Source organism: Cyrtonyx montezumae, unplaced genomic scaffold (assembly GCF_038088225.1).
Source record: "Cyrtonyx montezumae isolate F1298 unplaced genomic scaffold, pur_monq_1.0 scaffold_3, whole genome shotgun sequence".
Classification (NCBI taxonomy): Eukaryota; Metazoa; Chordata; class Aves; order Galliformes; family Odontophoridae; genus Cyrtonyx; species Cyrtonyx montezumae.
The window spans coordinates 69,316,074-69,332,053 of NW_027072034.1; the positions used below are offsets into that span (position 1 = coordinate 69,316,074).

The following is a 15,980-nucleotide window of genomic DNA, read 5'->3' on the forward strand; positions in this document are numbered from 1 at the left end:
AGGAAAGGGAAAGAAAACGTTCCTAAAATACTTACTGAAATCACCCGTGAGAAACACTGCTTCTGCACCCGGTGCCCACTCTTTGCAGTATACTCCACCATCCACAAATTGGTTAACTCCGAAAGTTTTGTAACTTTTTGAGAATTTATTAAGACCTCCTTCATTGTCGTCAATGCTCTTCAAGCGTTTATAGAACAGAGCATACCTTTCAAAAACAAACAAATAAATTAGAATAACTGAGGCATCGCTCTTTACAGAAATAGAAAATAAACAATCAAACTACAGAATATTTCATGGTTGCAACACAGAATAAAGCTGCAATTTTCACTATGTTTTCTCTACTTCACATGAAGTACTTGCACTTTAAGTCTAAGACTACAAGTCCTGATCGGTAGTCCAAAAATTATGGTATTACAACACAACAGGAAAAATCCACTCTGAACAGCCTAACACTTTTTCATCTATCTCATTAATACTGAGCAAGGGCATCATAGGGAGAATTGCACAGGCCTGGTACATTTGTCACAACCAGTTCTAATAGACAATCTCCAAACACTGAAAAGTCTGCAATATAGCATGTAACAAGCATAGAGGAAATAATCTAGCACTGCTTAACCAATCTCTCTAGAAAGACCATCAGGAAAATTAAGTGGTCCTCTGCCACTGGAACAAGTTGGAGAGAAGTACATACAATTACTTACACATGCACTCAAACTTTATGGAAGTAATTATTTTGCACTATCCTCTACTTACTCCTGCTAGGGCTAGAAATGCAATAAACCTCTAATGTAAAAATTTGCTATTAACAGTTTGGAGTTTTCCTGTCAGATCTTACCAGCAATTCAGAGAAACACAAGAGGCACATACTACACAAAAGAAAGGGCCACCTTTGCTTCCTGAAGCGTGAGCTACTATGTGAAGAGGCATGGCTAAAAAACCTCAACTGAGAATTTTATTAATGTGACCTGTAGGATTATTTTATTTGCAATTTAGAAATATACCTGTGTTCTTCATAAATGGAAAGGAGGCTTCTGAAATGTTTAAAAACTAGAAAGAGTTGAAGCAAAACCAGCTTGTCTGCCTCATTACACTTACTGAATTTTGAAAAACGAAAAAATAAACTGTAAAAAAGCAAACAACATTATAATATTACAGTTTGCTGGTTTAAAAGAAAAAAAGAAGAGTTACTCTGCCTGAAACATTAAAACATTAGGACCTTTATACTACTCTCAGTTTTATTTTAAAGTTTTGTTTCAGAATTGGCCTTCATTACTTCAAAGTAGGAGATCAAACTGTCAATTTACTGGTTAAAGTGAGACAGAATAGCACATTAATTTTGAGTATTACGACCTGACCACTTTCAAGGTTAATCTCCCAGTAGGTCTGTATTACAAAAACTAATGTTCACCTTTGAAAACAGCAAGATTTGAAAATGCCTCAGGATTCACTACAGAAAAAAATATTTATGATGTGTCACAACATCTACCTGCATCATCCCTTTAAAATTTACCCACGAATCTAATCGTCAGAAACACATTACAAACTACTACCCTGGTAATAAATTTCATTTGCATTGCTTAACAGAATATTTAGTCAGATTTTCAGAAATACATGTATAACCTATACAAATGCAGCAAGCTGACTGAATTAAATTTTAAACAATCGCAATCATAGAAAGATTTATATAAATAAATAAAATAAAAGTTAAATACAGAAACAGAACAAGTGACTAGAACAGCCTCAAAAGTTCACCATATGGTATTTGGTAACAGAAACATTATTCCCTACTGAAAGTTTGTCTTTGAAAAGTAAACGTATTCTGATTTGTTTAGCTCAGGGGAAGGAGGGTAGCTTTGTTGCTGTTTTATTTCAAGCTCCTTTTTAAAATATAGTAATTATACAAGTGCACAGTGGTTGGGCCAGAGCAAGTTCATTCAGATACAACTGCTGTGCAATCATTATAGAAATTACAAACTTTGAAACAACTAGAGCTCTCTGCATTTGTTTTACATTATATTCTAGAAAGCATTCGGTTTTAATTTTGTCAATGACCTCCTGAAGTAATCAAATATAGGACAATGGGTTGTTCGAAGTTCATGAAAAAGCCACAGGCTTCTAAAATGGATCAATTACTTGTGCTGTGAACTATTCTGAAAAACTCATCTCAGGAGACAAAATGCATCTGGCCACAAAACAAAGCTATCTTCCTTTGAAGGTCCTGTAAATCAGAACAGAAGTGTATTTCTCTGTCTGCTTTAAAGGAGAGGATTTATTTAAGAGCATTTGTATAATCCAGGTGTAGCAACCTTAAAGTTTTGCTTTCACAGAATCTTCTTTTATTTCTACATCACTGAAACGTTTTCATCTTTCAGATTGAAACCCCAGAATCACACAAAGAAAATGACATGAAAACCTTCTTGTTCAAGCAATTCCAAGGGCTGGTATGTTCATTCACGTCAAATAAGTGTTAAAAGAGGTAGGTATATTCCCAATTATCACATTTAGCCCCTTCAAACACCAGAAGTTATCACAGGCAAACACATACAAATTTACAGGGCAGATGTAGGTATAATGACTATAGACTACAACCAGACTGCGAACAGGGAACAATCTGAAGATGAGAGGATCTTGCAAAATTCTGGATCTGTGACAGGAATTGCAAGAAATATTCAAAACTAAAAGCCAGAACTAGAGGCTAAGTTCTGCCTTCCCACCTCTTAAGCCTTCGTAGCTTCATGAGCAACTACTGTAAATTCTCTTCAGATTCTTCTACTCTCATACTGAAGTTGACAGTGAAGAGATATTACAATGTTCAAAACACACACAAGTATACTTTCAGAAGTACTATGATTAGTTTTGTGACAAAGATAAAAAGCAAACAAAAAAAAACAGTTACAAGAAGATCCACATATTTTCAGGGATCTAGTCAAGAGATAACTGGAAGAAGACATACACTAGCTCCCTTCCTATAGAGGAGGGGATGACAAAACACAAGTAGAGCTGAACAGGACTGCTGTGGGTGCTTTTCTTGCTCCAGGAATTCTTCTAAAAAAAGCAAACCCATGCACTAGAATGGGATCATCGGACAACAACAAAGGCTTTTTCAATTCAAATCCCATGTCCTTTCAACTCATCTCCATTAACAGATGAATGAGTTTTAACTAAAAAAAATAAATTCAGTGTTTTCTTCACTTTATGGAAACAAAGATTCTGTTCTGACATTATTACACACGCATCCAATATGAAATAGTACATTTGGTAACAGACTAACACTTTCACACCAGCACTCTTGCTCCTCTCCTCTAGTATTTCATAGTGAAGTATGGGTAATCATAAACATTACTTGGAACAGGGTCACAAAAGTCTTCTTTGTTGTTATATTCATGGGTTGCAACATACTGTTGCTTTGATTCCTATGCTTTTTACGAAGCCTTGTTTGGAACAATGCAATGGAAATGTAAGAACAAGCATAAAAGTAGGATTAAAGCCTGCAAATATGACATTGCATAATGGCTCTCCAGAAAGTAGGTGCCTTGCCAGTAACAACTTCAGAGAAGCAAGATGAGTGAAAAATCATAAAGATGGTATTAACTCAAGCCATTTTAAGGAGGCTGCTTTTCATGCAAGCAGCTATCAGTTCAGAAGACTCAAATATTTTGCCTTTTAACTTCTTTGAGGCCTAAAACTTAAGTAGTGATAGCATATATAATGTTACAGAAAACGGTATCTCAAAAGTCTTTCAGTTCAGTGCAAAGGTAGACAGCTCTTACTTAAGGAAATAACATTCCAGTTATTTGGTAACAATGATAATTCAATTCCCATCATCGCTGACTTAAGTCAACTAACCAAACTCATTAAAAATGGGAAAAAGACATTTAAATTAATAATCTCATTATGGCAAAATAAATAAGAGCTAAGCCTCCCCCTTCCCAAACTTAACTGCCTTAGTGAAATATGACTTTTGGCAGAATATTGAAGATGTTTGATGGCAAGTCATAATAATGAATTATGTCTCCACATAAAGCCCTCAGACCTCTATTTTCTAAAACAATTGGGACTATCTACACCCCCCTGGCTACCTAGTAATATAAATTTTAAACCTTGGTATTTACACTGAATTTCTTAGGTCTCATAAGAATCTAAATAGAAACTAATATAACCAAAGAGGTCTTGGCAGTATACATAATATCCTCATTTAATCACCACAGTGCTGCACTCTAACATGGCTGCATAATTTCAGAACATTTTTATGCCCACTCTTGGACCTTTTTAGAAAGTTATAATTATTGCAGTTTATAGAGCAGTCAATCAGCCTATTTTAAGACCTGTAGTGTCAACACTGACATTAATCATTTTCATCCTTCTTCTGCTTATGATGTTCACATTTGAGTAGCTATTCGTTTTCTAGATTTTTTTGTCCACATTAGTTTTTGTGCCATAATTTATTTCCATGATATTGACCCAATATTAATGCAAATTTATTCAAAACATGAAAGCAAATAGGAGAGGCTTTGATAATGATATCTAGTGTCCACATGGAAAGCCCAATTCTGCAGACACCAAAGGGAAAAGGATATGAAAGAAAACGCCCAGTTAGGTATTCTCTGTAACCAAGTCCTCTCATTTTCCAACAAATAAAAACATTTACAGGAACGTCGGTGTTAAAAATAAAAGTACAGCCAAAAGGAAAGAAAATAACACTCTCAGCTACTTCAGTCTTCTATATTTATTTAGATTTCTTCTAATGTAGGTATTGGAAGGACTGAAAGATAAAAGTAGAAAGGATAAAATGTTTGGGAGATTTATTTTTGGGCCCTTCTTTTGTTTTTGTCCTCTCCTTTAAACAACAAACCTTAAGGATAAAGAAAAAAAAGTTGTTTGATGTTTTGAGATATTATTTATTTATTTATCCTGTTCATACACCCATTCCTGAAATCTCTTAGAGGAATGCTAGGTCTTATTTCCAAGCTTCCAACAAACAAGAAAATCTAAACTGTCATTGTACCACTCTTTCACCAGCATAGTACTGTTTACAGATCACCTCTCTGTAGGATGAGGAATAAAAACCATTATTAAAAGTTTTCTTTCTACATTAAATAATTCATTGTTTAAATAAAGACACTTCAAAAACTGGAAAAAAAATTGGGAATTGAAGAAATGCTTATTTTAGCTGTGATGGACTCCTACGGCAAGAACAACAGAAAGGATTAACAGCTGGTTTTGATTGATATAACAAGAGAGGCTCAGGAGCTGCAGTTCCCTTCTGTTACCACAGACAGCCCATCTTTTAGATATCGATGTCCAAAATTTTGCAAAGCTGTCATCAACTAGCAGTGACAGGTATCATTTAAGTGCCTACACTGAACATTTATACAGCAACAGCTTCTTAAAATAAAAAAAAATGAAACACATCTTGATAGCCATGTAAGAAGAGGAACTCCGTATCTGAAGATAAGATGTTAACACATGGGTCACAAAACCCCATACAAAAGCAGCTCTGTATTCTCACTGGGTGTGCCTGGAAAACTGGAGTGGAATTAAACATTTTCCAAGTAGTTGAAGGAGGAACATGGGGGAATATTAAACAGGACAATCACAAAACAATCTCTGATAATAACATCCATATCTATTCCCTCTGTGCCCCCTACTATTTCACAGAAGAAAAAAAAGGAAATGAAAAGATGAAAGTGGAAGTCAGAAGCATAGATTCAACAATTCTGAATATTTCAAAATAAAGAACGTGGCCATTCACAGATTACTTTTTCCAATACTGCTGCTATTAATATGTAGATGTGGTTGCATATACTTTCAATGACAATGAGGGCCATGCATTTTTGTTTACTTAATTCTAATACCGTCCTCATTCAGCTTCTGATAAGGGGATAGCCTGAAGGAAGACAGGAGAAGGATGGATAAAGCTCCTCCCAAATGAAATTTCTACAGTTCAGCAAATTAAGAGCACCGTGACTAGAAGCATGCAGCAAAAACAAATTCTTTTTTGTTTCCTCAGACACTTTGGTCTCTAGTGAAAGGATATCAAAACAAAGCATTTGACAATTTTATTCTCTTCTTCACCTCCCTTCACTCACCTTTCTTTCATATAAAAATAGTATAAGGCTCATAGAATCATGGATTAGTTTGGGTTGGAAGGAACCTTTAAGATCATCTAGTTTTAACTGTTATAGGCAGGGATACCTCCATCTACACCAGGTTGCTCAAAGCCTGACCTTGAATGCTTCCAGGGATGGGGCATTCACAACCTCACTGGGTAATCTGCTCCAATGTCTCACCACCCTCACAGTAAAGGACTTCTTCATCAAGACTAAACCTACCCTCTTCCAGTTGAAAGCAATTTCCCCTCATCCTGTCACTACCTGCCCTTATAAAAAAAAAATCTCTCCTCAGCTTTCCAATAGGGCCCCTTCAGATACTGGAAGGTTGCTATCAGGTCATATCACAGCCTTCACTTCTACAGGCTGAAGAACCCCAGCCCTCCCCACCTAACCTCATAGGGGAAGCACTCCAGCCCTCTGCTCATCTTCATAACTCTCCCCTGGATCTGCTCCAAAAACCCCAATGTCCTTCTCGTGTTGGGGACTCCAGGACTGGACATAGTACTCCACCTGGAGTCTCGGAAGTGCAGAATAGAGGGACAGAATCACCTCCCTCAACCTGCTGGTCACACTTCTCTTGGTGCAACCAAGGATATGGCTGGCCTTCTGGGCTGCAAGAACAAATTGCTGGCTAATGCTGTATCTTTCATCAGCAAGCACTCCCAAACCTTTCTCCTCAGGGCTGTTCTCAAGCAGGGAGGTACTGCTATTTCAGAACAAAAAAATTAACTGCACTGTAACCTAGATCAACTCTATAGTGCAAGTCAGTCACCTAAAACTATCTAAATAGAAAGATTTGGTTAACCCATTTAAATGGGCATGTATATTTACATCTGAACAGCATGTAACCTTTGAAGTATCTGAAGAATTCCAAGAGGGTACCTACAAGATACCAAAGGATAATATTTACAGAGACAAAGTCTGTAATTTCATTTTGTTTTTCTGAGGGTTAAAAGCAAAGATTTTATGTTTCTGAAATCATGATCATTGCCTGTTGGTAGCTAAATCAGAATTTCCCAGATACTCTAGCTACAATTATTAAAATACTTCATTACACAAGTAATTTGCCTCTTTATCCCAAGAAAGAAGCAATGTAACATCTATTCTCAGCAGAAAATTAAAGATTTCACATATCATCCAATGTTTATACAAGGTGTCATGCAAGTAATTTTGATACATAGGTATTACAATAAGAAACTCGCACAGTTAAATCATTTCTGTTACTATTCCTACCACTAAGTGAGTGCTCAAAATTCAAGATCTGGTTCCACTTTTGAAAAAGAAAAAAAACTTCAAAAGCAGCTTTTCTAAATTGTTCTCTACTCGGCAGATGAGTGCCAACATGAAGAACACAGGCATTAACTTGAGTGTCTTTGCTACTTCTTTCCAGCTAGAATAACATTCTAATACTGGAAGCTACAAAAGAAATCAAAATAGAAAAAAGTTAGAGGGAGAAAAAAAATCCACACCCCCTAATTCAGGGGTTAAAATTCTCAGGCATCTTTTATGGTGAGTAAAGAACCCTGAATATCCTATTACTTCAGCATAAGGAGATAGCACAGCTTTGTCTCAAGCTAAACAGTATCTTAAACATCAGGAAGATATTTTCTTGGGGTAATTAATGAGTAATCATTTGCTCTTTTAAAAGTTATTCATACAAGACAAAATAACTAATGAAGTATAAGCTTTTTCCAAAATATACTGCAGTGATTTGCAAGTCAAGGCCTAACACTAACTACAGTCTATTTTATGAGCACAGCAAACTGTGAAAATTGTCAGAAATAAAAAAAATAAAGAGCAACTATAGAGGTTTTCTTGACATCAGCAGCTGCTGTTTCTGACAAATGTAAAGACTATTAAACTTCTAGTTTATTAAAGACAAATTTCAGCAGTATTTTATCAAGATTATTTGCTGACATGTTCTTACACAGTGCTTTCTGCACAGTAACAAAGCCTAGAAGCAAGCCTCTTTCCTCCTTCACACATTGGGTTAATTTAGAGACTTCACCAGAATTTGACAGCTGTAATGTCTTGCCACCAGTCTCATAACAAACGTATTGCTTGGTTCAGAACCAAATTCAAGAACAATTACAAAATGTATCAAATTCAGCAATACAACACAATCGATATAATGAATATAATCAGTACTAATTCCTCCTTTGAATTATCTAAGCCAATCCACTTCTAAGACAACCTCTAAACATTGTGGTGAAGGGTGATCTTACCCACATCTCATATGTTTGTTGACCTTGTCCCCTTCAGTTCTATTAGAAACACAAATTCAGTTCAGAGTAAGTGTAGCAAACCACTAATGTTTAGAAGGAGCAGAAGGAATTTTTCCCCCTACATGGGAAATCTAGAGAACTAGTTAAAGTCATCAATACTAACAAGAGAGAAAAGTTTACAAATACTTCAAAATTAATGCTTCCTACGAGCAAGCTATTTTACCCATTTAGGGATAAAAAACTATACAGGTTTTCTTTTTTGTTTGTTTAAAGACCTGAAAGACACCTCCAAAAGACAGCCTCCTCCAAGATACTAACCAGCATTACATCTTTCTGGAACACAAAGGTTATATATATTCTTTGAATACCAATGCACATAAACCAACTTCCTCATCATGAAGGAACAGCCTGAAGAAGCACTATTTCCCAATTACTATCTAAAAGCTCCATTTTGTGGTTTTACATACAAATGAAAAAGTATAAATTTACCAGTAGCGTTCTTTATTTTGTTCTACGTGTCTAAATAAATATTTGTCAGATAAACCCTTCAGTTCCTAGATTTCTTCATTATGTAAGTCATTGTCTCGCTATCTCTCTGCAAAGTAGTCTTAAGTATGCATAAATTACGCTCTAAAAAGGCCTTTAACTGTAAAACTTTGGAAGCCACCTTACCAGAGAAACAAACTAATTTGAGGCAGTGCTTTCTGAATTAACGCACTAGAGAGAAACTCCATATTTGAGCAGAAAGCTGTAGGAACGTAAAGAGACAGATTTCTTTCTCGAAATCAGCAGACTAAGACTGTGTTAGCTCATGTTTCATATTACACAAGAGAAAATAAACTGAAAGGTCAGTTGAACAGTTACAGCATTGCCCTTTTCCAAGGTAATCAGCAGAGCATGTAGCAGAGACGTGAACACGAGCGTGACTGGAAAGACCGGTGCTGATGAAGAGGCACTGCCACAGGCACGTGGGACACAACACTGCTCCCTACACAGCAACTCCACAAGCCGTACTTCTGCAACTCTGATTTATCACTTATTTCAAATCAGTGTTCTTGTTAACCATTCAGAGTTTCATATCGCCAAATTAACACCAGAATAACTAATACTGAACATTAATCATACTCCCAGGTAAACTACAGGAAAATCAGTTATTCATTTGTTTGTAATAGGGACCCAATACAGTCAAAAATTAAAGTAAAAATGCATTAGTAATCCAGGTGAATTAAGTACAAAACTTAGTGTTATTCAGTATCATTTATCTTCAAACTGTAGAGCTCCACATTTCCCTGCCCCCCTCACACAATTAAGTTCATTTTTCCTTTCAGAATAATGCACTGGTAGAAAGCTCCAAAATAGTATTTACTAATTACATGCTTAAACCCCCCCTTAAGCTGGAGATAACTCACTCAAATTTGTTATTTACCAGAATCAATCTGTAAATAACAGCATATCCATTCCCATTTGATCCTATCAACTATTTTTAAGATACTTCCTTTGTGTTAATAGGCATCAAATTTAGATAAGAGGAAAGTTAAAAACATAGGCAAGGATTTCCACAGCACTAGCACCATGCTGGAATCAAGTCTAAAACAGGAGCTACAGCAGAGGTTTCAGAAAAAGATATAGGAACTTCTTAGAAATAATTTATAATACAATTTTTGTTTTGCAAGCATTACTGCCTCATGAAGGTCTTAATCAACCCAGAAGCATCAGTCAGTCTTGTTTTTAATGCAGTTACCTGCATGGTAAGAATCTGACCAGGTACATCTTACAAGTTTTAAGAACTCTGCACATAGCGACAGGATAACATGGACTTCAGTAACTACTTCATTTAATTTTAGTTGTTAAAAAGAAGCCATTTTCAATGTATTTTCTTTTTTATTAGCTTTCCATAGCAGTAAACATAAGAAGCCATCTGTTTCTTCTCAAATTTGGATTCCAAGTACGTTGTATCAGTTTGGATTTCACAGTCTTAGGAATGCTGCAAGTAATTTCAATTGGCATAAATTAAGCTCAACACAATGCTAAGAATTATTTATCCTATTAAATACCCCCCAGGAAACGCAAAATGAAAAGTTTTAGTTGGCTACCAAAATTTTTGTCCTACCAAGCTTCTAGGACAAAGTCACTCTTGAATATTTCAAATAAAACATCAGATATTTGTCATTACATTAGTCTTCCAACCTGCTTTAGAGGACACATGATGCAACAACGACCCAAATTTCATAATGGAACTAGCTACGAGATAGTTGTTAGTTCTCACAAATGTTACTGCACTTCCTATTAAAAACTATTAAAAAAAATAAAAACGAGCTCTTGACTTAATGGATCAAATCAGTGGGCTGTATATTCAAGTAATTTACAACCTGAAAGTCAAGTCAGAAAGGTAAACAAAAGTTGTCATCCGCTTACAACAATAAAGCAAACAAATCTTATTTACAGATATGTTTAGTCACAGAGAAAGATGACAAGCTTTGTCTTGAACAGATTTAAATAGATGCCAAAGTTGTCAAAAAGATGGCTGGAGGAAGGATACCTACAGCTGTACCTGGGTTCCATACCACAGTGAACACTGCTCCCTTGCAACACTTTTCCTTTCATCTAGTGTAAAAACGATAGTACACAACTAATTTAATAACCCTTTGAGTCACAGAACTATTAAGGTTGGAAAAGACACCTAAGATCACCCAGTCCAACTACCAACCCATCACCACCATGCCCACTAAACCAGGTCCCCAACCTCCACATTCACACATTTCTTGACCACCACCAGAAGCGGAGATTTCACCACTTCCCTGGGGAGCCTGCCCCTCCAGCACCAATAAGCTGATACACTCAGGAGCTGAGCCCCACACTCTGAGCCCTCCCCACACCCCCAGCACTCTAGGTGCCCAAGTAACCACTGAATTCCTGCCACATCTTGCTGCTCATTTAAACTAGAGCACTCCATCCTCCACTTGCAAGCACTGACAATTAAAATCAGTAATTTCTGTTTGCATTCAGTCTTCCTGCAAATGTATTGATTTCTGCCTACAAGAAACAACAAACCTTACCACTTTAGCCTCAATTTTGAGATGTGCATGTACACCAACTAAATAAGCATTCTGTTTTCCTCTCACAGAGAAACAGCTTTACTCTCAACATAGTTTTTATTTCCTGGCCTTTAAGTTTTTATTACCCATTCTTAGATTACCTCTCTGTATTTTAATGTTACAAAGAAAACTTCACAATACTCCAAGAAATGCACACATTATTTTACATATAAAGGATTTAAAAACAACTATTAAATATGGGATGGGAAGGAAGGTATACTTCCACTTTTCTGTTTGACTACTGTGGTAGTTTGATCAGTCTTCACTTGTTGGATCAATAAGTCTTTTCTATTTAGGTTCAGCAGCTCTATAGAACATTTCATACTGACTGCAGATTAAACTTACCAAGCAAACCTGGTCTGCTAGCTGGGTTCCCTGTTATGCCAAATAATAGCAGCCATTTAAAAATAGATTTTTAAGAAAGAAAACGTTTCCTTCAGAGACTATGAGATCCCAGAGGAATTTGGGACTGCAAAGGAGGAACACAATAGAACCCTTTTGTCTGCTAAATGATGATGTCAGCTTTAGGCACCTTAGCAGAAGTACCACACCATCTTTTCAGTATGAGTTTGCCTATATTTAATTATTCAGTGCCTTCACTGTAGACAAGATAAACCAAAAAAGTCCAAGCACTCAAACATTTGTACTGTCTACAATACTAAATGCTTCTAATTCAATATCAATAAACTAGAAGTACAATTAGACCTTGGGTATTTCGGAAGTATTTATAACTAGCCCCAGCTAATCACACCTATTCCCAAGGAAGATGAACAATCAAGAAGCATGTATTTAACTATTCACAACAGCAATCAACAATACAAAGACTCACATCATTCAAAGCCCACTATTTTCACTCTAAAAAGGCTCTTTCAAACTTTAGCAGCAAGGAGCAAAAAGCTGAGAAATATAGGCCATTAAGTGAGTTGTACCACCATCTGGAGACATATGAACAGCAAATTCAAAAAGTTATTACCCTTAATATTCAAATCTCTTTAGAAAACAGAAGAGTAACAAATTTTATAGAGTCTGTCTGTTCTTCTGAAACTTTGTCTCATTAACACAATCTTTTGACTGGAATAAAAGTACATGAACTGCTGCACGTCGAAAATCTGTTAAGGATTTCATAACTGCAGAGTGAGCACAACTCAACAGCTGTTGGATATGTGGTTGAGATGAATCCATTTCCACAGGATTGGAGTTCTGAAGGACATGACAACTTAGACATCTGCTTTCTGATGGGATCACAGCTGTATTTGAAGCTAGCAGGGACAGCCTAATAATCACAGAAGTCACTGCTACTTTGCAGCCTCCAAGCATATGGTAGTCACTTACCTGTAAGCCAACTTGTCCATCACTGCAATGGAAAGTTATGGTTCAAGTTTTGAATTGATATAGAAATCTGTAAACAAAAGTGAGGAGAGAAAAAACTAACAAGGCACTACTGTTCAATACTCATAAGCCATCCACCACACAAATGGCTCAAGACTCAGTAAGACACTGAAGCTTGCATCAGAGTTTTCAACATCCCAAGCAATGATGTAGCTTGGAACACACAGAGGTCACCTGAAGCTATCAGTGGGGTGAATAAGGAGAAGGAAAACCTCAACTCTGACAGCATACACACACACCACTCCCCTCAGAAAGCCATGTATTGCCAGAGTGAGTCACCCTGATGTGCTGCACACCATCATCATACTTTTCAATACAGCTACTGAGAAGCCTTTAGAGATTGACAAGTATTAACACTCTTCTAACTCTAGGAGTTACAAATACAAGATTAACATTCTGTCTACTGGGTTGTTGAAACCTGTTTTTACAGTTGAATGTTCTTCTCATCTACTAGCACTTGCTTTAGACAGTGTGTAAGTTAGAGAAGTCTCTCATGACAAATTATGATCAAAAGCTGTATTTATACAGAACCTCTTATATCAAAAATTAGTACTGTAAATATTCACTTCAGAAGAATAATGCTAAACACCACAAATGTTGAGCAACATAACTGACAACACATTTAAAAGAACTTCCTTATTAGTAATTTTCCTCCAACAATGATACCCTATGGCTATTTAATACCTTTTCTCCTGTAGAGGAATTTAGACAGAGTTGGCTCATCTGCTTGATAAATTCTACTTCAAAGTACCTGTCCATCTCTGAAGTACAAACTAGAAAAAGCAGTACACTACACTCGCGGCTGAAGGTGCCTGTATGTATGTGATTTAAGTATTTACACCAGGTACTTAAATAAGCATCCCTTCCCTCCCCTCTCCCCAAACTGCAGCAGGTACAAGTAAACACACAAGCAATATCTTCCTTGGAATAAAGCCTAGGAAAACACCACTAGCTCTAATTCTCAAACTGGAGAGCTGCCAACACAAAGCCTGCCAAGCCTACCGAAGTCAAGTGGCCAACAGGTTAGCCTAAGAGCTTCAGTCAGCACAGCCTCCTTGCACCAGGCCAGTAGCAGCAAAGAATAGTAAAGGGGAAAAGAAATTGACCTAGAGCTCTGTTCACTGTTCATCAGGAACTTGATCTCTTCCTTTAAGAGCTAGGTATTCAGAATAAAGCTGGTAAAGTCTTCTGAGGCACCACGGATCTTTCCATCATAATATATTAATTAGAGTAGCTAAGGAACTTATTCTTTAAGTACAAGTCATCTATAAACTGTATAAAGCTCCCCCCAGAACTCTACACTTCAACCTTTTCTTCCTCTTCTGAAGAGCCTGGAAGGCCACAAATACTTCAGAACCCACAGGTGCAAATTCACACTGTCAATTATAAGCATTAATTGTCATTTGAACTGGTATATGATGAAAGATTAGGGTAAAATGCATGCAGAATTGACACATGAGGTACCAGCTAGAAAGAGAAATAGATTCCATTAGGAACAGAATCTAAGAGATGCGGCAGCATCTGTGTCCTTCCAGGTTTAAGATCCACGTGAAGAAAACCCTAAGCAATCTAGTCTGAAGTCAATACTGACTTGTTTCTGAGCAGAATGCTGGTCCCTGCCAACTAGAATTTTCTATGAATATTTACTACTTCACATCTATTGAAGCTAGCCAGTTTTGCAAAAGGAAAACAAAGAACTCGGTAAGACATAAAAAGAACAACAATGCAGATAATGGGAAAAAAACCACAGCAACTACTGCAAGTGCCAAAACATTCTAATATATCTTAGGTTACTGAGAATCGCAAACACCCCCACTAGGCTTGCATTCATTTTCTTCGTATGTGAATTTATGTAAACCAATAATAGAATTCTACATAGATAAAACAGACCAAATAAAACAAAACGACTCAGCTCCTACTCTGACAGTCCCGCTGTTGTTGCGGTTGGTATTGTTTTTCCTCTTAAATGTCTTATTAGCACAATTGCCACATGATTTAAAATCAGTTAAAGTAGTCACTGAAGCATGTCAAGTGATCTTCTACATCAATATCACTTCAAAAAAAAGTTACTCATAATTCCAGTAACCAGACTTTCACAAGAAACTAAATTAAAATGGAAATAATCAGATCTATTGTATATAAGTTAAATAGCTGTATGGTATACACTTCACATATATATGCACAAATTTAAATATTTATGTAGAAAGTACTGTTTCAAAGCTTTCTGGAAGTATAATAAAAATTACTATTGACACAGTTTTAAAGAGTTTTCAGCACGGAAGTGCAAAACACTATTAATGAGGATGTAATGGATACAAGATTGCATTCATACTAGACATTACCCAATACAAACGATTGTTCTTCAGTATTCCTTAACTAAATAGTAATGGTGCAATTTGTGTCTTTCTTTCCAGGAAAAGAACTCAAATGAGAAGATTCATACTCCCCTGAGTACTTCACACCAGAGAGGGATGAGACATCAGGAAAAGCAATGCTATCATGCCTCCTTCCCCAGCTGAAGCACATAGCTTTTGTTCAACAACTCGATAAGATGGGGATCACTTGTTTTCCCTATCACCAAAATCTGGAGCAATGTGAAGTCACCATAGCCAGCTACTCAGTATCTCACCTTATGTACGTCATAGCTATTAACTGGCAAACTCCCCTAGCTGCTAAGGTCAGACTCACATTTGTGCAAGCAATGAGATTCTGAAGGCAAGAATGAATGGGCCAACGCACAAAGACCAGGACCTTACCCCCACCTTTCAGTCAGCTTCTGATAAATTTAAATTAAGAGCATTCGCCCTAATCCTATAATGCTGAACTCCTTTGTAGAGAACTTCCCCCATTTCTTCAGGATTTTTTAAAGACTCATCTCCACAGTATAAAAGCACTTATTCCTAAATTTTCAAGATAGATGTACTATTCTTTGTGGCTTTTGAGAAGGGACCCATACCTACTGGGGAGAGTTGTGTTTGACATATCTTTCCTCCTTGGCAGGTCTCTGTTAAGACAGATGAGCATACTCTTGCCTTATCAGGGAGGCACTAACTTTAAGCTATTTCTGATAACCACTGTAATGCTCATACTAAGTCTTTTACATAGCAAAAAGTTATGATGGTTTATCACAGAATCAAAGGGGTTGGAAGGGACCTCAA

General features: G+C 36.6%; 1 protein-coding gene across 2 annotated transcripts in view; it reads right to left on the reverse strand.

The window, feature by feature from the left end:
• The window catches only part of GBE1 (1,4-alpha-glucan branching enzyme 1), a 156,452-nt gene that overhangs the window by 118,140 nt on the left and 22,332 nt on the right, over positions 1–15,980 (reverse strand). For both annotated transcript variants that reach the window (XM_065741857.1, XM_065741856.1), the window contains exon 2: positions 36–205. In XM_065741857.1, coding sequence (XP_065597929.1) covers positions 36–205 — 170 coding nt within the window. The remainder of the gene's footprint in view (positions 1–35; positions 206–15,980) is intronic.